This window comes from Cheilinus undulatus, linkage group 17 (genome assembly GCF_018320785.1).
Source record: "Cheilinus undulatus linkage group 17, ASM1832078v1, whole genome shotgun sequence".
Classification (NCBI taxonomy): domain Eukaryota; kingdom Metazoa; phylum Chordata; class Actinopteri; order Labriformes; family Labridae; genus Cheilinus; species Cheilinus undulatus.
Window position 1 is genome coordinate 23,203,949 of NC_054881.1, and position 21,057 is coordinate 23,225,005.

The following is a 21,057-nucleotide window of genomic DNA, read 5'->3' on the forward strand; positions in this document are numbered from 1 at the left end:
CACTGCGCATGCGCCTGTCACTGCCTCTGTCGCAAGTGCTAAGGAGGGTAGGCTTTGGTATTATTAATGACAGGAGGCTCACAGAGATGTATTTGGGTCTGTGGGGGCAATTTAAGCCCCATATTGAATGAGAAGAGTCTGAGCTGACGTGAAAGTAGATGTTTAAGTAACAAGATCACCTTCATGTTGTAAATCACAAGGTTTGTAGTCTATTCAGTTAAGAAAAAGGTTATTTTTATAACTTTGCAATTAGTTTAAAGCTTCTGGAATTTTTTTTTTTTTTTTTTTTTGCTGGAAACGAAACAGATGAATAAATGCTGATGTATTTTTGTGATGTACACTTATTATTTTGGAAACGTTCACTAATTATTGTAAAGCTCCTGAGAGGATTTTTTTCCCTTTAAATAAAACAGATAAATACTGAGAGTTCTATGTTTTTTAACAAAAGTAAGCAAGGCCATTAGCAAAAAGACTGATTATTTCTGTTAAGCAGTTTTTAATGCTTGAAACCAGTTCAGCAGGTGCCAGACAAGCACAGAAGATCTTTCTTAATTTTTATCTCCAGATGTTTACATTCAGTGATACGTTTGAATGCCAGAATACATCAGGATGAGACTTTTGATCAGAAAAAATATGCATCTGCTGATTAATATCAGCAAAGACTAAAACTAGTTAAAAACTTTGTTTACAAATCAATCACAAATCTTAAGCTTCCCCCTTTGATTTCATTTCCCTCCTTCTTCACCTACTTCATACTGGAATTGTACAATTTTGATGGAACAGTATCTGTGTGTTAACAGCAGATTGTGGGGATTCATCTTTGTGAATCAGGCACAAAACACCACCATTCAGCTGTTAGAAACACACCCACTGTTTTCATCATGTTGTGGTCATGCTGGCACTTCCTGTCCAGCCAGTCAGGGCTTGTTACACAAAGCTTGCCCTCTGTCCTCTCAACCGTTTCTAGTAAGTCTGTCTTTAGTGCAGAGATGGCTCCAAACACATATACTAATAAATACCTGCATCTGTAAAGCCTTAATAGAATAGATTTATAGTAGAATCATTTTAAAGGCCTCTCTTTCTATTCATCCTGTGAGTTTTTGAATTTTTTTAGCTACTCCTGTGTTTTGGTAACCTCTTTGTTTGATAAGATAACCACAGTTACACAACATTATACAAAGCTTTTAAAAAGTATTCAATCCCTTAGATGTCCCCATTCATTTATTTTATAAACCAATCATACATCTTCACCAAAGCCACAGTTCTCTTGACGACTGAGTAAGATTGTCTTACAGTATTTTCCGATATTACGCATTCATTTTACACCCTACCTTTACAATCCTTCCAGGGCCAGCTGCTGAGAAGATTCCCCACAGCACAATGCTGCCACCACTGTACTTCGCAGTGTAGATGGTGCGTATACCAGCCATGGCATCTTGTCTGATGACCAAAGAGCACCATTTTGGTCTCATCAGACCAAAGAACTTTCTACCACTTGACCATGGAGTCTCCCACATTACTTTTTGTGAACTCTTGTGGCTTTCAGTGGCCTGCTCTTTGTCACTCCCCCCTAAGAAACTGACTGGTGAAGAACTGAAGCAACAGTTTCACCTGACAAGAAAATTCTTATTTTTGTGTCTCAAGAACCAATGATAATACAAATTAAAATATGTTTAGGAGTATCATTAATTGCCCATTCATACACCGGTTCCCCTGTGGTGATGACAAACATATAGAATAGAAATAATCCATTATCTCTCTGACAGTTAATTGATTATTTCTGTCTGTTTACTCTACTTCCCCATCTTCTTCCTAAGCTTATTCCTTTTCAGCATTTTTCTTATGGTTTCTGTTCCATGTTTTTTTTATGTGTAATGTCGGCACCTGGAACAGCTGTGGAGTTATTTTGAGACCACTAGGGCCCACATGGTAGGGTAGAGGGAAATGGACCTGAAGTGCCAGAGCTCGCTGTCCAGCCTTTCTGAGTTGTCATGTAACGAACTGATCAAAACATCAGAGAGGGGAGGTTTCCCCTTGCGAACCACCATCAGGTCCTGGCTCTTGTTGACCATGGGTCTACACAGTTGAATTTTGGGCATAAATAAAAAGAGTATAGTTGGGTTTAGGGGTCTTGTCAGTGAGCACTTTTATCGTTATCAGAAGCTGAAAGAGTACAAGACTATTTACTCAAGCAAAAGTGTGACTACCCTGGCAAAAAATCATCATGGTAGAAGTAAAGACAAACCTTTAAAATAAAGTGAAATGAAACAGCTGTTTGAGGATGTAATGTGGAATGTCTCGCACCGTGTGAAAACTGACTGTTATTTGTAATTTAAGCCAAACAAGAGGTCCATTTCAAATCACTGACAGAAAGTGTGCACCTCCTTGTTTGACTTTGAGTTTTTATTTTTTCCTCAGTGAAGGATGTTTTTCAAAATGTAGTGAAGTAAAATACTTACCCTAAAAATGCTTAAGTTAAAGTAAAATTACTCATTTTGAAAACTAATCCACAAAAAAGATACTTGTTTACAGTAATTCGATTGAAGGTAGCACAAGTATCTTATATTTATTATGTTTAAGACTCATCACTAGAGCTAAAAGTAGTGCTGGGCAATAAATTGAGTTTCAATGTATTTACAATTTTGATTTCCCACGATTATGAAAACAGGGGTTAGCGCTGTTGCCTCACAGCAAGAAGGGTCTTTCTGTGCTCTCCCTCTGCATTCGTGGGTTTTCTCCGGCTTCCCTCAACCACCAAAGACATGCTATAATTTGGTTGCTTGGTGGCTCTAAATTGCCCGTAGCTGTGAGTGTGAGAGTGCCTGGTTGTTTGTCTCTATGTGTCAACACCGCAATTGATTGGCGACCAGTCCAGGCTGTATTTCACCTCTCAGACACTGACAGTTGGGATAAGCTTCAGCCCCCCTCAACCCCGAATGGGATTTGTGGTGTAGAAAATAGATGGATGGACCAATCATGAAAACAATCAAAATTTAACAATTACTCTACCACACAGTGTGTGAAATGCAGTTTTGTCATATGGTGTAAACTGAGCACTTATTTTACATTACAGCATGTCCTCTGCCCTTCCAGCCAAAACAGCTCCCTCTTTAATTGAAATGAGGAGCAGAGGGAGCAACAGCACATGGTCAGACCTAGAAAAATGCAAGATAACTTGCAGAATTTGCAACACAGTTATGGCTGCCTCATAAGGCAACACAACAAATGTACTCAATATTTGAAATTCACACACAAAGGGGTGTATATATATACTTATCTTGATCCAATATAAATCATTAACATTAGCTTGAAGTGTTGAATATTGTTTTGTCAGCTCAAAGCATTAGAATAGGTTTATTCAAGGCATTCAAAAATGATGACAGGAATCACAAGAAATATTATCCATTGTTTTCTTTTTAATTGTAGCATGCAATTTCATGTGCTGAAATCTTACTTTTCACATTTCCATCTCTCAGTGCAACACAGAAGCAGGATGCTGTTCAGCCAAGCTGTCTGTAAGTCAGTGTAATACAGATGAACAGTCAGAGAACACACAGAAGAGTCAGTCAGTCAAATATTACTCAAACAGTTCCATCGATCATTAAGAGCACATAAATCATTATCACTATAGGCTAGACTCACTCTGTTCTGCATTACCCTTACAGTAAGTAAAAAGGGAAACCTTTCACAATGTGATATTTCCAAGGAAATAAATGGAATACATAACAGTATTATTCATTATGGGGACGTTTTAGATATGCTGTCTCTTTAAGGAGTTTATTTTCCTCATTCTGAAACATTACACAAATGCCCCAATGGTTTCAACATTTAAATATATCTGATTATCACAGGTCGTATAAATGAGCGTTATACTATAAGTCCATCTAATGATGGTGCCAGACTGTATACAATGACGGATGTGTACCATCTCTTCATAGTTCATTTACATTTCAATCGAACAATAGATTTGCAAATAAAATGTCTAATACAGACATGAATAGTCAGAAAACATCAGTTCATCATGTTTCACAATCAACAAACAGGCTTTTTTTCTCCATAGAATAAAGAACAATGAGACACTTTCTTGTCCAATAGAAAAAATTCTGCAAATTCTCTAATTCAAAACGAAGAAGCAGACTCAGAATATACCAAGAATGAAAAATACCACAACAACCAATAAATGTGGTAATAACAATAATAGTCATAATTATAATATAACCTCTATCAAACAATAATTAAGTTTCAAGAGCAAATGAGTAAAATGCTGCAAGCAAACTTCAGCACTTGACGTGGCCACACAGTGGGCATGTGCAGAACTCTTACAGCGCTTTGGAGTGTTGTATCACAACTACAGAATCATAAAATACTCCTCCGCCATCACAAGAGGGACTATATCGCATGCAGGATGCAGGAAGAAAAGGATGAAGGAGAGGGTGCATAGAGCGCCCGATGGCAGTGATGGGATGGGGACTAGTGCGGTGTAAGTTAGCCACTATAGCAGTGCTCCACAGACACAGGGAGTATCACCGTGACATTAGCTCAATACTTACAATACTGTTTCTACACACAGTAGTGCCCAGCCCTTTCCCATGAGAACAGGAATAGCAAAGCCAATATTGATACTGAGAGGAAAAAGAAAATACAGGCAAAGTAAACATCGGCAAACAATATAATCAGAAGTAAACCATTGATGCTTTGGGTAAGCAAATGTCAACTCAGGTAAATACTTTCACAAAATATTTAAAGTGATGAAAATAGAAAAAGCCAAAAAAGCTGAGCAACTGAAGTCTTCCCTGAGCGAGTCAGACAGACGAGGATCTAGCCCCCTCTAATGGAACAAAGCAGAACTGCAAGAGAAGCATCTGGCCTCTCATGCTTTTCCCTCCTCTCATAGATCAACAGTGAGAATTATGGAAAGCTTTATGAAATTAGCAGGGGGTTGATTGTATTGTACTGTACTGTACACAACATGGCACTTATATGACTTCAAAGGTGAAGTTGTAAACAGAAGGGCAGCTGAGCTAAATTCAAGACTTAGAGCAGCCAAATCCCAACAGCAGCTTTTGCTTTTTCATCACAGAAATGAACCCTGCAACACATTTTGTAAAAGACTATTCAAACATCAAGTCACGCTGAATCATTTCTCCCAAGATATGTTGAATGGAAGATAAGGGAAACCTCTCCAAAAGGGTTCCTAGCACACTATTTGATTGTTCAGTGTGTTTTTTTTCCATGAAGATTTAAAGACATCTTTCACATCCAGTCCTTATGGCATACTCTTAAATGGGTTTTAATGTAAAATCTCAAAGGAAAGCATAGCTGAGAAGAATTTAAAGAGGAGGCTTGACAGATTTAAAGCTGCTGTGAGGAGACATTAAGATGTTTTGAAGGAGCATTAAATTAATACTGATGCTTCTAAATGAGCTACGAAAGAAAAGGGAACATCAGCATGAAGACGGCGTATTTATATATCACATTTTAAACACCTATGATCGATGCTGCAGAGAAGGTGTGATAAACAGCAAGCTGCTAAAACAGAACAAATTCTCCATGAGATGTTCAGGTTAAAAAAGGAAAAAAAACCTACTTAATCGTGTTCAGGACAAAATCAGCACAGAGATAAAAGGGGCTCAAAAATCAACACAAGCTGCAAGTTCCTCACAGGAGCTTTAAATATCAAATTTCAAACAGGTGTGATCAGTCTTTAAATCCTGTGTATCTAAAATTGATTAATGCTCCCATGCCATTAAGGTTTACGCATTAATACCAAGCCAGGCATGAAAAAGGAATTGAGTTGACAACGTTCTGATGATAAGACAGCATGTTTTGTCTCTGAAATGTAAAGCATTGCACATAAAACACAAGTAACAAAAATCCTGATACAAAATACCCTGACACACAACTTCACAGAAGTTAGCAATTCATGAATCAAAAAAATCAAAAGTTAAGCACAGACAAGAGCTTCAAGAAATACAAGAGTGATGATCCTTGCCTTTGTAGGCTTAAGCTTCATGCAAAACCTTTGAATACTGATTACAGTGTTGTTGTTAATGTGACCAGACTGAATAAACACCATCAGAAAAAAAGTTATTTAAAGTGTTTGGTTTCTGAGTTGATGTGAAAAACGTTTGAAACAGGACAAGAATCTGTCATGTTAAAGCAAAAAAGGCCACAGTATTGAAAGTTTGTGTGCGAGTGAAGAGAGTGTAGTAGGGCTGATTATCACTCACAGTTAGCAGGATTAAATGCCAATAAGATGGCAGGCACACAAATAGGAAACAATGCTCTCAGAGTAGTTTGTGGCTTCTCTATACAGTTACTAAACAGCTCAATCTTCTAACAACAGTTTAATTTTGAAAAGAATATATTTGCAGTCTTAAATGATGCTGTACTGATTGAGTCAATATGTTAGAGGCAGCAGATTTTTGTTTTTGATGTCATTCCTCCTCTTCTCCACTGATCATTTAAACATTTACAACGTCATGACTGCGTATTGTGTAACATGATCATATGACAGTGGTTGGAGGTCAGATGTCAACTTTTAAAAGCTCATATGACCATAAAAGAAGAATTGTTAAAGAATCACAGTGAAGCATGTGACCTCTGGTATCTGTAGTTTTTTGTTTTCTCTGAGGGGTTGAAGCACAAAGTCATTTATTGTTTAAAGTGTTATGAAGACTATCTTGTGATTTTTTAGAGGGGAATGTGTGTGAAAATTTGTAACACAACTATTTGACAAAGGGGGAGCAACTAAACCAGTGACATCTAACTGGATGAGCGTATTGCCATGTGAATGTGCTTATTATCACACATGCATTTACATGTGAGTAAGGAGCAGGCCATGAAACAAATCAATTCTTTAAAAAAAATCAGACTCATGTCACTTCTTTGTTTCATGTTGCTCAGAGTAGCTTAGTAGCTGGGAAGCAACACCTGCATTAAGGTAAAGGCCAAAAACTGTGTATTAAGATGAACAGGGCAACAGCTGCCTGGAAATGAGGCCAAATTATTTAGAGCTCCTCCTGCTGATTGGCTGCTGTGTAGGTCATAAATCTCATCTCCTCCTTGTTAACAGATGGGTTTGGGTTAAACTAGAAGATTAAAATACACATTAAATTCTTTTCTGTGACATTATTATCAAGCTGATTTTATCCAAGTGGTCATTTTTCTGAGAAAGTTGGAGTGCTTTCACACTAGGTAAGATTGTTTCTTGCAGCGCCATGGTCCTATGTTCCCCCTCCGCTCTCCCCTGCTGGCCTGCTTTTACATTAGCAACATCTGACATGCCAAGGCCTACTTGGGTATGTACATTTTTAAATACAACAGGTGGTGGTAAACACACAGCTGGTTTGCAAATCTGCCAAAAGGAAGAAAGTAGAAGATGCTACCATGGCAAGGACTCGAGTCATGACCTGAGTGACACCTGTTTATGTTTTATGCATGGAGTTAAGGATTTTTAATCATTTTAAGACGTCAACAATACTCTTCATACTTGAACATCGACATCCCGCTAAGAGTAGACCCTCACTGTGCGGATACATTTTATGAGGACACAGGAGACGTCTAGACGGAGTGCAGACGACTTGTTGACTAGATTCCGATGTTTTCCAACATGCATTAAGAAAAATGTGATCTCCCAAGCTGTGAAAGATGTTTTGTTTTTACTTTTGGTTTTGCTTTTATGATGACGCTCAAGTGCACTCTGCTCCAGGGACAGGGCCCCTAGCGTGAAAGCACCCTAAATCTTATTGAGTTATTTGAAAAGAGTGGATGTAAAGCCATGAATGACAGCACTGATAAATGCAGCAGATTTCCATAACCAGGAGTGCTCCAAACAGTAAGCTTTTCTGCGGTAGACTATACCGACATGCAGTATCTTTGAAGTTTTATCAAATTTTTTTTAAAAAAGGTTTGTTATCTACCAGTCAGATTTGTACTGTGCATGTCTTGGCTCCAAATCACTAACTAGAATAATCTCTCACAGGAGCGTTTGAGCTTTTAAAGACGTTGGAGACAGAATGCCTTGTTTATAAATCGTCAATAGCGCAGGCCCCGGGAGAAAGCAATTTGACAAAGTAAATTATTTTCATTAGAAAATCTCTGTAGCAATGTTACTTATATTTACTTCTGAACACTCATCAGACATTGTGTCTCTTTCACTGGTCACACTTGTTGTCTACCCTGCATCTGTTATAAGCAAACAAGCTCTGCTGTGAGAAAGTGATAGAAAAATCAAATAAATATTCCTGTCCACTCCTGATTCCCTGTCATCTACATCTGTCCTTGTTCCTTACCAATCTCAAAAGGGATGAAGATAAAAAAAGGAACAGGGTGCTGCATCATTAAATGTCACACTGCTGCAAGCCGTCAGGACACTACAATAGGAATCAACATAATCAAGCTGATTACGTTTGCATCGTGCATTCTTGGGTTTAAATCCTCAGCATTAGATAGGACATTCTAATAAAGCTTTGTATTTAAAGATGAAAAATACATGAAACGAAAAACTAACATGAAATAACTAATTTCCCAAAGGGTGCATGAAATTGTTAAATTCTCTTACAGTCTATGCTTTCTTGGTCTGTAAAAAACGTGACAAAAAGATCTATCAGCTTCAGCCTGTCTCTGTTGGACATGTTGAATTGGCAAAAGAGGATCTGTGTTAACATCAGGAGAGAATGTAAAACTGTAAGGAAGATGAAAACTGCAAACATAGAAGCAACTTCTACCTTAAGAGCACACTGGTTATGTACCTTAATAGGCATGAACAGTGTTACAGATTCTCTGTGGAGCTGTACTTTGGTAAAAATCCCCAATTAGAAGGCAGGACAATATGCTATATCTTTTTGTGGTGCAGTTGCTGTGATCCTATGTCCGTTAACTTTCATTTAAGCATATTATTGGCATTTATGAAGGCTGGAATTAAGTTGTTTTCCATTTAACCAGGATCTGGTTATCAAGCACGTCTTCTCTAGCATGGTGAATGTCAGTGTTAAACTTTGAGTTCCCTTATTTTCCATTGAGCAGCATCTCAGCCACAGATGTTTCAGGGCGAGCCCTTGTGGAAGTGGTATCTCCCAGACTAGGAGGTCCAGTACGCAGCAGCAGTTTGCCGACTCCCAGGCCTCCGGAGACCAACCCCCCTGGAGACAGAGACTTTCTGGAGAGGACAGAAAGAGAGAGGGACGAGATGACAGTAAGAAGAAGCTGCATGTCTGCAGCGCGTTAACACTGTCAGATGATCGAGTCAGAGACGACTCAGACTGGGGGCGATCCTGTGAAACAATGTTTACCATGGTGATTCACCTGAAGGCCATCTTTTTCAGCAGGTGAGGGTCCAGCTTTTCTGTGGAAGGATCCTCTGATTGGGAGGGCTCTTCCACAGGAGAAGACAGGAGGGAAGAGGAGCAGGAAGGTGGGAGGAGGTTGGAAGCATCCTGAGACTGTTGAGTATTCAGGTCCAAAGAATCCTGGGAGGCAAATAAAAAAAAAGATGATATTTTCTCAATATACTTGATCAATTTAGCCTTTGCTTGGGTCATTAACAGAATAAGACACACCTGAGACTTGATCTCCTGGTGGTCGGAATCCTCCATGTCAAGTGCACACAGTTCAAGTTCGATGTCACGACCTGGGTCAGATTCACTTTCAGCTTGATCTCGATCCTGGCTGAAAACAGTCTGACGCGTCTGCAGGTCTGACACGATTTTCTCTCCACTGCTTATGGATGTGCGACGGCCTTGAAGCTCACTGAAACCACAAAAATACACAGTGATAACCATATAGTTTTCCAAAGAGGTAGAATAACAAAGGTAAAATGAAGTTAAGTTCACATAGTAAAACATTTTATCAAAGCAGAATTAGGCCTGGTAGCTGTAAACAGCAATGCTTAAAATGAAAGCAGTTATGTTATGTTGTTATAACAGAATATAATCTTTGACTGCAGCATCATTGCTGAGGGCTTTCCTGATTCCTTTTATGGCTGCTCAGTAGGCTACACTAGCCATCTAGCAGGTCTATTTATAGTCTCACCACAGAGAAGAAACAACTGCAGGAAAATAAAGGAGTCAGAGAGATGGAGTCAGAGCACATGGGCTTGTAACAATGAGGAATTAATTCCCATCGAGGATAGGAGGATATTGGCAGAGAAAAATATATCCCACAAGACAAAATGGTCTTAATCCTTTTTTCACATTTTTTAAAGCTAGATTAAAAAACATCATTTTCTCATCATGTTGGTCAAAATAACCAAATTTTGATCCTTAAATGTCACTGGCAATAGTTACTTGAAATGATGCTTGAAGTCTTATCTGCATCTGTGGGTGTCTGTGTCTTTTTCTTTTGAGTATAAACCACATCTGTATCTAAAGTTTCTTTTTAGGAGTCCCTAAAAAACAGTCTGTCTTTTTTCTCTTTTTTTTATCTTCTTATCTTGGTTTTCCAACTTAGTCAGGCACCATATTAAATCTTTTTTTAGATTTTTTTTTTGGGCTTTTGCCTTTATTTGATAGGACAGCTGAAGAGAGACAGCAAACGGGGGGGTAGGAGGGGGCAACATGTACCAAACAGTGCCGAGTCTGGTAATCGATCCTGCAGCCAGTACATTGAGGACCACAGCCTCAGCACATTGGTGCTGTGCTACCAACTGAGCCAAACTAGTGCCCATTAAATCATTTTCAAACTGGCATTAAACTGTGCTTCTACAAGACAATTTCCATTACATTCAGCAAAATCTCAGCGTGAGCGGTTTCTTTACTGCCATGTAACTTTTTCAGGTACCAGTTGTTTTTGTGAAATCTTCAATCTTGCTTGCCAACACCTCTATGGGCTTTAAGCTGAGCCTCCAGTAACGCTAATAGCTGTGAGGGTCAGGACAACACATGTCTGTGACAAAGCTTTGGCTGGATTTATCTTCTGCACAAATTACTGTAACATTATATGATACCTCTTTTTGCAATTAATACATATTGGTATATTGGTCACACCAGTGTATTGGACTCACCAAAAAGGTTTTAAACCTTAGGAGGACACGATCAAACCTGCTTGATGTCACCATTTGCTATTTTTGTCACAAGATAGCATGCAAACAAAAAAAAACAATGCATTGTAATTGTGTAATTGTGATGATTTAAATGCTCAGAAAACCTTTGCAGGTGTTTGGAGTTAATTAGCTGATTAAGGTGTGACACCATAACTTTCCAATATTGAACTTTTTCACAATATTCTAATTTTCTGAGACACTGAATTTTGGGTTTTCATTATCTGTAAGCCATAATCATCAACATTTCAAGAAATTTGTGGTGCTGGGAGCATAATAGCTCACACTAGATATCACTTTTAGACTTTTTATGGATGTATACAATTTATAGCTAGTGTTTCCATCCTCTGACTCCAACATAACAAGCTGCGTGGATCAGTTTGGTGCATGTCTGGTGCGTTGTTTGGTAGGAGAGGCTTAGCGGAGTATAATGAGGTGACAGAGGGAGTGGAGGAAGGTTTGTTCGTGTTGCTTACTGCCACTTAAATGGTTTGAGTTTGTGGGCTTGAATCACTGAAATTTGTGATTAATAAGAAGCAGCAAAGTTGCTACATGCACTGTACTGGAAAAGCACAAGTTTTCTATTCAATTAGCTCCTCTTCCCATGCAGAACACATAAGCAGCTGAGTTTGTGTGCTTGTGTGTGTGTTGTACCTCTCTAGGAAACTGGAGTGGCTGGAAGAGTCAGAGCCTCTTGAGCTCCACCTGTAGTCGCTGTGATCCAGGTGCGGGTTGTAATCTTTGACAGAAAAAAAAATCAACTTAAAATCATATAGATATATAAACATATATACAATATATACATTAATATCTGCATATATATTTGGCCAAAGATGGTTAATGCTAACTGTTTAACTCAGACAGATATATATAGCAGGTTAGTTTTTGTTGCTAATTAATTTCTCCCTTTTACAAAAAAAGGGGAAAAAAGTTTCTTTTCATCCATAACTTTTTCATCTTTCCTCTTCTGCTTCTCCCTGTGTGTCAACAATCCAATTATTGTTTCAAGCATTTTCTGTTAAGCTTTTCTTACATATGACATTGCTAAAAGAAAGTCATCAGTTATAATATCACACCTTTAAAGTTAATGGGCGTGGTGCTGGCGCTGCCCTGGCAGGCTGTAGCTTGGACTGGGTCGGTAGTGTGGTATCCTGTACGAGCTGCCCTGGAAATGGCCCCCCACTTTGAGATGATGGGTCCCTCACTGAAGGGAATAATGGGGTCCTCATCTTTCAAACGCCGGTAGTGATCCAAAGAATGCAGCCATCGCTTCCCCACACTGTTTACACCAACACCTCCACCTCCTGTGTTACTGTCCAAGTCCTGCATAAAGAGAAGCAGAGACTGCAGGAGTTAGCGGTGCAATGCAAACATTCGCTATAAATCAATTATTACAATGAAATGAGTCTTTTGTCTCACCGAATGCTCAGAGCAGGAGTGAGCTGAAGTGCGTGTGAGTGTTTCAGGTTCAAACGGGCTGAGACAGGGGCCGATCGTACCACAGGACCACGGAGAGTAGTGCGCTAAACTTTCCTCACCTCTGAATCTGCACCCAACGCACTGGCCTCCACTGTTCTCCACATGCTAAAAGAAACAGAGACTTGTCATAATGATGGTGGGAGAAGCCTGCCAGCTTGTTGTGTACTAAGCACATGTTATTGAACCATTTGTTACATTTCTAAATGAATATTTACTTTAATAAGACACAACTATTTTATCCCCAAGGTGACCTAGCTGTGGTGATCTGGGCAGATAACATTCTAACCAATCCTCTATAAGTTCTAGAACATTATTCCATAATGGCAAAACCATTCGTTATTCCCACAAAGCATGGATATACAGTATGTGCTCTGTTTTACACCTCCAACACCAACCATATTTGATTTACCTCATACCCTTTAATCTCACTGGGACATAATAATATCTGTTCAGTATTTTATACTGAATAAATCTGCCCCTACTTCTCTAATGTATTTCTCCCTCTCCCCCTGTTTCTTCACCCACTGTACATCCTGAATCTTCCTCTCATATCATCTTGAGCTGTTTGCCTTATTTCACCATAGAAATATTTGTACCACTTTGTTGCTTTAATAAAAAGCAGAAAAAAGACACTGGTGTCAAGGATGTTTTTGCACCAAAACAAAAATTCTGTCAGTGGACTTACTTGTACACACTTGTGCAAAACAAAGACTGAGGTGCTGATCAATGTCGTTGTTTTTTTAAATGAAAAATTACAGCCTCTTTTATCTAAAAAAAATCACTGTAAAATTAAAAGTAGCATACTAAATGTTCATGACAAAAGCTTAATGCATAAACAATAGAAAAAAGATCTCCCAGAGCCGATAAAAAGTATTCACCCTAAGCGGTTAGAGTTAGGGCAAGGTAGATGGGTAGGGCATACCTTGGAGCCCACACTAAGTCCTATGGTTAGGGTTATTACATAATGCTGCATTATTACATAATGTGGCGCTACACACCCCCTTGGATGTTTTACCCCTTTTAATGATTTTATAAATCAATCATGGTCGATTAATCGATACATTTTATAGGGTGCCTAAACAGTGCCTGAATCGATATGTTTCAAGGGAAAAAATATGTGTTGAAAGTCAGCAGGAGAATAAAAGCTGTCTGAAATTATAAAAGATTTGTAGAAATATCTTTTTAAGGTGCCAGTTAAACATAGGATAAGAAAAGAAAATTAATGTAACTTAACACATAAATCACACAAATTCCATAATGTATTTCTTGCATTTCATTGGCTGGCAGGATATCAAAATGAAGTAAAGAAAGGTCCCTAGAAAAGGTTATTAAAATGTATAAGGCAGGGGATGGTTACAATAAAATTCCAAGCCACTGAACATCCCCCGGAGTTCAGTTAAATCCATCATCAAGAAATGGAAGGAATATAGCACATGTGTAAATCTGCCTAGATCAGGCCGTCCTCACAAGCTGAGTGACCATGCAAGAATCAGACTAGTGAGAGAGGCCACCAAGACACCTAGGACTACTCTGAAGGAGTTACAAGCTTCAGCAGATGAGATGGGGGAGACTGCATAACATCTGTTAACCAGGTTCTTCACAAGTCAAAGCTTTATGGGAGAGTGGCAAAGAGAAAGCCACTGTTGAGAAAACTCATTAAATCTGGACTAAAGTTCACTACAAGGCATGTGGGAGACTCCATGGTCAGGTGGAAGAAAGTCCTTTGGTCTGATGAGACCAAAATGATGCTTTTTGGCCATCAGAGAAGACGCTATGTCTGGTGGACACCAAACACTGCACATCACAACAAACATAGCATCCCCACTGAGAGGCATGGTGATGGCAGAATCATGCTCTGTGGATGCTTCTCTGCAGCCAGCCCTTCCAGTAAGACAATGTCCTGAAGCATACAGCGAAAGCTACACAGAAATGGTTTTAAGAGAGCAAGGTGAGTATTCTGGAGTGGCTGAGTCAAAGCCAAGACCTCAAGAGAATTAGTGGCTGGGCTTGAAAAGGGCTGTTCAAACAAACTGTTTGGCAAAGAAGAATGGAGTAAAATTGCAGAGTCCAGATGTGCAACCCTGATTGAGACCTATCCACACAGACTCAGTGCTGTAATTGCAGACGAAGGTGCAGCTAATAAAGACTGACTTGAAGGGGATGAATATATATGCAGTCACTTATTTTATATTACATATTTCTATTTAATTGACACTGCTTTGTAGAAATCTGTTTTCACTTTGACATTACAGAGGGTTTTTCAATTTCAAGAACACCAAATTATATTGACCATGACTGATTTATTAAATCAATAAAAAAGGTAAAACAACCAATGGGGTGAATACTTTCTATAGGCACTGAATAAGTATACACACTGCCACTCAAAAGTATGGGATCACTGGCAAATTTCTTTGTTTTCCAAAGAAAACCATTTTTATACAGTTCACAAACAGTTATTAGCAACTGTCAGTCCTCTGCATCAATCTCCTAGTATGGCTGCAAATCCAAGTTAATCATGTTGCATCGCTAAAGACCAGAAGAAGGTGTTGTGCACAGCTCAGTCCAAGTTTGAAGTCTTTGGATCAAACAGAAGGACATTTGTGAGATGCAGAACAAATGAGAAGATGCAAGAACATTGCTTAAAACCATCAGGCAGGTGAGGGGGAGGCAGCGTGATGGTGTGGGGTGCTTTGGAGGTGGTAGAATAGGAGATTTGTAAAGAGTGGAAGGGACCTTGGGGAAGGAAAGCTATCACAACACTTTGCAATGCCATGCCATACCCTGTGGACAGCACTTGCTTGTGGCCAATTTCATCCTACAACAGGATAATGACCCAAAGCTAGGGCTGAACGATTTGCAAAAATAATGTAATTGAGATTTTTTTCCCCTGATATTGTGATTGCGATTTAATATGCGATTATTTCTAGATTACTCAACTTATGCATTTTTCAACAAATTCAAGCAATAAATCAATATTATGACCTACATTCAGTCAGGAACACTCATCATACATTTTACCATTTCATTGCAAAATGGTTATAGCCTACAGTTTTACCTGACAGAGAGGGCTCTGCTCTAAAGATGCTACCTAGGTTAGTCAAGCAGCATGCTTTGACTTTCCAGGGAGCACATAGCTAGAAACCCCCATATGGACACATAAATGACAATGTGTATTGAAAAAAAGAAGTTATTTCAGATGCAATTTATCCATATTAGCATGAATCTGAATATGAGGATCCAACAAGCTTTAAGCTATAAAGGAGGTGGCTGGGGAGGAGGAGGTTAAGCTTGTAAAGCTGCTGCAAAACATGAATGTATTAAACTGCTATTTTGACATATTTCAAGTTTAAGAAATATTGCAACGCCTGCAATTTGTAAATTGCATTAGGCCATGTTGCGATTTAATCTAATTTGCAATTAATTGCCAAGCCCCACCAAAAACACACCTCCAAAATGTCTACGAAATATTTAAAGAATGAGCAGTAAACCAGAATTCTGACTGTAATGGAGTGGCCAGCACAGTCTTCAGATCTGAACCCTATTGAGCTGATTGTGGGAGCAGCTTAACTGTATGGTACAAAGGAAGACTCCATCAAGCCAATCCATCTTGCGGGAGATGCTCCAGAAGCATGGGGTGAAATCTCATCAGATTACCTTGAAAATTGACAGCTAGAATGCCTAAGGTCTGCATGGCTGTAATCGCTGCAAAAGGTGTTTTTTTCTATGAAGGAAAAGTTTAAAGAGCATTTTTCATTAAAATCATTATTTTTAACTTCATTATATATGTGTGTGTGTATATATATATATATATATATACACACACACACCAAAAATCTTAATATTTACTTTGCTGAAGTAGCCTGCTCTGAATCTTCTCCAGTGTCATCAACAAAACTGTCTGCTTTTCTTTTATCTATCTATAAATACTTTTTATATCCTGTTTGGTATTACATCTGTCTCAAACAGATAGTTGATGTTTGCTGGGGGCACAATGACGGAAAACAAATATAACAGATAATTTTTAATCTTCTTAATCTTTCTCTGCGACTGATTTAAAGTGAAGGAAGTGGAAAGTATGTATAATTGTGTTAGAATTGAAGCGTTGAATGTAAAAAGTTTCTATGAGTAAAGTACATGTTATGAAAACTTTGATGTATGATGTCACATTTAAGATGGATATTGTACATAAGATGTAGGTTTAAGGATATATCCTGTCTGAAATCCTTCCTTGGTTGCTCATTAATTTGGACTGATGCTCTTACTGATGGTGCTGACACTCTGCCACTTCGCTGCCAAGCCGTGGGCAAGCACTAGACTTGGAGAATAAATAGAAAAGGCCTCTTTTTCTCACTAATGGGCTTGTTTGCTGATAATACAGAGGCATTTCAATCAAATCGAGATCATTAAACAAACACTTAACAACTTCTTGTGTTTATTAATCCTAAAGCGGATGATTCCTTACAAACATACCTGACGTGCCGCTGAACAAAGCTTTACTCAGCCGAAAGCCTGAGTCACTGCTTGTTAAGTCTCTACTTTCACTTTCTCTCTCTCTCACACACACCCACACACACGCCACAATTGTGCATTGCTATGATATCTTCCTCCACAGTTGCTAGGCAACTATCTCCCACTTAAATAGCATTGGACACAGCGGAAGCTTTTGGGATTGGAATTAAATCCTATATATTTAAAAAAGGAAAAATACACAAGCAATTTGTTAATCCCAGTATCAGGTGGCTGCAGTGAAACGCATTAATAGGCTGGTCAGGGTGGCATTAAAATTTTAGTTTTCATGCCTCTGAAAGCCTTTATGTTTGGGTGTACACATGCTGTTTGTTGTCTTATTTATTTGCCTCCTACCTCGGTTCCAAAATCTATGGTGAAGATGGGGGAGGACTGGGAGGGTCTGTTGGTGTTGTGATGGTGGTGGTGATGAGCCCACTGCTCCTGCTTCCTTCTAAACAGATCCTCGTAGCCTAGAGGAACACGGCCGTAATCCTGTCAAGAGAGTATTGGACAAGACAGGGAAAGTCAAAAAGAGAGAACAGCCTGACTGAAGACATCAAATACATCTGATGAAGACCATTTCAATCAGGCTGCAGGCAAAGTACTTTTACTTTTCTACCATGTGAAACTTCTATTGAATCTTTTGTAAAACTTTCACCAAGTTTGGGTGTTCTGAAGGCGTTTAGGTTTAGCATAAGTCTAGACAAAGAGCGGAGCTTCTCTGAAGTTATGGGGGTGGAAACACTAAGAACAGCTGCACAATATAATGCAATAACTTTACAATATTTTTCTTCAGAAGAAGGAACAAAGAGAGCTGTTCATTGCAAATGGGCTTGATCTTAAAACATAAGGCTGGGGCATCTGTAGCCTAATGGATTTGTCTGTGCACCATGTGCAGTCCAACCTGTGGCTCCTTGACTGCAAGTCATTAACCCACTCTATCTCTCTCTCTCCCTCCCTCCCTCATCATCAGACATTGTCTGATGAAGGGCTAGGGCCCGAACAACACATATGAGGTGAATATCTTCAATAAATAAGCTTTGGAGCTTCTGGTGTGCAGACTTATTTTCTGTTTTCCTATGATTTTTCTTGGTTCAGCACCCAGTTCTTAACCCTTTAGGATGTTCCTGCCTTTGAACTTTTTTTTTTAAATGCTTGGCATTAACTAAAAGTATTCCCACTTCTGCAGGAACCAATAAAAATAAATGTTTAGAAAACCACAGTGCTGTATTTTGCACTATATAATGAGCACACAGGCATTGAAACAAAAGGTATAGCTGCACACAGAATTACTGGTAATAATGTTTTAATAAATATTGCCGTAGACATGCCAGTAAGACAACATGAATATAAGAAGGAGAGAGAAGTTGGAGGGGGAGGCAGAGACATATTTGGGTGAGAAGTGGGAGGACTACAGAGGAGGCTGAAGCTCCGTACTGCAGCTCTGTGGCTGGCACAGAAGGTAGAGGTGAGATGATATGTGGGTGGAAAAAGAGAAAGCCAAGGAAAGGAAATGTAGCTGAAAATAACGCAGCAATAAATCTGTCCAATGTAAGAGAGACAAACATCAAGTAATAAAGGGATTTACTGATTCCTTTTCATTAAGACAAGAAAAACAGGAAACAAGTCATTAAATTTATACAACTCTCAGCAGGGGGAATTTCTTTTAAATTAGTGCATGGCTGAGATTGGATTATCCCTCTTATTGTATGTCTGCTTTAACTGGAACATGAATTTTCACTTCCACTGTCAGTAAAAACAACATGACTCAAACAAGTGGGACAGGAAGCTGCAGCCAAGGAAAAGCCAGGTTGTGGGTTTTTCTAGCAGATACATGTCCTAAATTAAAATAGTATCGCAGAGCACATCAGGGCTTCATTTTAAGGTTGTCAGAATTGTTAATACTCTTCAGTACCACATTTTTTTAGAAACTATACAACTTTGGTTATTTTAACGATTGATAGCATGGAAAAGCACCCTCGCGATTAAAAAAACAAAAGTCACTTTTAGGCCCTGTTTACGCATTTTCAAGTGAAAACGCAAAGCTTTTGTAAAGTTTTGGCTGTCCGTTAACACGAAAATGGTGTTTTGGTGCCTGAAAATGGAACAATTTGAATACCAGCTCCAGAGTGAAAGTTTTTCAGAACGCCCCTATCTCCGTCTCCATGTAAACAAGGAAAATGACACTTTCTGAAACCTCATATTTGCACTACGGCTGCAGTCAGCGCAAGTTTTGCAGCCGTCTGAACCAAGCCGTGGCAGTTTGACCCGAGCCATCTGGTGTAGTTACCTCTGATTCAGCTTGTCACAGACAGCTGGATTTAGAAATGGGGAAACATTATTCTCGTTTGGAGGACTATCAATACCACTTGCTTTAGATAAAGTCATGCTATTGATTTTGAAGATTTATCGATCATCACAACCGCACTAATCACCATCGTAGCACGCAGAGAAATTTCCCAGGTCATGTAAACACACAAAAAAAAGCTTTGCAAGATCAGTCTTGTTATAACGTAGATATCTGCTGAGAAAAGTTAACTTTCCACAGACAAATTTTTCTCTGACAGCCTTTAATTTCTCGTGGATTTTCTCACAAAGTGTGGTGCTGCTCATGAGTGTAGCTGGAGGCCTTTCAGAATATTTCTATTTTTTCCTTTTTTTTCAATTATATCTGCTTCTTGGAAATGCTTAAAGTTTTAACAGAGAAACCTTAGCCTCCATCAGTAGCTGATGTGGGAGACAGGATTGAAGCTTCCATGTTAATGTTGAAAAAGATAGCTTTAATCACTTACAAGAAGGAGATGAAATTGAAAAAGGGGAAATAGAAATATCGTTCTGATAAAGCTATCTTTTTCCTGCTGTGCTTAAGCAGGACGTGCACTTTCTCAAAAAATCCATGAGAAATTTAACTCTGTGAGAGAAAAATTTGTCTGTGGAAAATTAAACAGTCTTTAAGGATATCTTGTCATTAACAAGTCTGGTCTAGCAAAGCATTTTTGTGTTAATATGTGACGTGAAATTTTGCTGCCGCACCACGATGGTGATGAGGAGGATTTAGTGCTGAATCACTCTTGTGCACCCATGAATGATTAAAATGTTACATGTTATCAAAAACACATAAAAAACAGTGACTGTGCCATTCTGTCCTTGTTGTAGAGATATTAATTGTGCAGTAAATCATTTTACTACAGTGTTTTTGTGTTTCCTACAGTCTCATGTCGACAGAGATTGTTTTCAAAATGTTGCCGTCTAAATGTGGAATATTTGGAAACAGAACGTCGTCGTGTAAAGAAGGCTTAAGCAGAAGCTTAAGAGAGAGAGAGAGAGAGACAGAGAAAGTATTGTCTTAGGCCTTTTTTACGCAACAACGTTCTGCTTTGTCTTCATCTTCAAATAGTTCCACATTTAGACGGTAACGTTTTGAAAACAATCTACGTTGCAATAATCATTGCAGATGGACCCTTCTCTTGTATTTTCTCCCTTGCAGCTGGGCCTCCCAAAAATACTCAAATAACGACCTGTTTCCCTTTAAATGTGGCTTCTTTCAATGCATTTCAATGGTGGTTTATTTAAATGACAGCTTTTTTTGTCCTTAAGGTAGTAGTCACACGCTACTCAACTCCTGTGTTGTGACTTTGATGGAGGGTCACCCCTGAAAAACTCTGTATGCTATGAAATACTTTTTTTATTTTTTTTTAAAAAGATTTATTTTTGGCCTTTTTTGGATAGGACAGTGGATAGAGTCGGAAATGGGGAAGAGAGTGGGGAGAGACATGCAGGAAATAGTGCCACGGGCCGGATTCCAACCTGGGTCGCCTGCGTACATGGCATGCGCCTTAACCACTCGACTACCAGCGCGCCTATGAAATACTTTTAAGCAATGTGCCAACAATGTTATCTTCAAGTTACATTAGTTTGAGTCCATATACAAATCTTACTAATAAGTAAATAAGGTAATGACAGGAGGCAACCTGTTTTATTTCCAGTCCAGTTTGAAATCCTCACAGGATGATCTGGAGGTCATTCCTCTC

General features: G+C 38.9%; 1 protein-coding gene across 3 annotated transcripts in view; it reads right to left on the reverse strand.

Moving 5' to 3' along the window:
- Positions 1-3,396: 3,396 nt before the first annotated feature.
- Positions 3,397-21,057, reverse strand: part of rc3h2 (ring finger and CCCH-type domains 2) — a 48,154-nt gene continuing 30,493 nt past the window's right edge. For 2 of the 3 annotated variants that reach the window (XM_041810414.1, XM_041810415.1), the window contains exons 14-20: positions 17,381-17,518; positions 12,458-12,622; positions 12,115-12,361; positions 11,693-11,777; positions 9,561-9,750; positions 9,307-9,470; positions 3,397-9,160 (exon numbers count right to left, since the gene is read on the reverse strand). In XM_041810414.1, coding sequence (XP_041666348.1) covers positions 9,010-9,160; positions 9,307-9,470; positions 9,561-9,750; positions 11,693-11,777; positions 12,115-12,361; positions 12,458-12,622; positions 17,381-17,518 — 1,140 coding nt within the window. In that variant the 3' untranslated portion in view covers positions 3,397-9,009. Of the gene's footprint in view, positions 9,161-9,293; positions 9,471-9,560; positions 9,751-11,692; positions 11,778-12,114; positions 12,362-12,457; positions 12,623-17,380; positions 17,519-21,057 lie in introns of all 3 variants that reach the window. The other variant, XM_041810416.1, reaches the window with a different exon arrangement.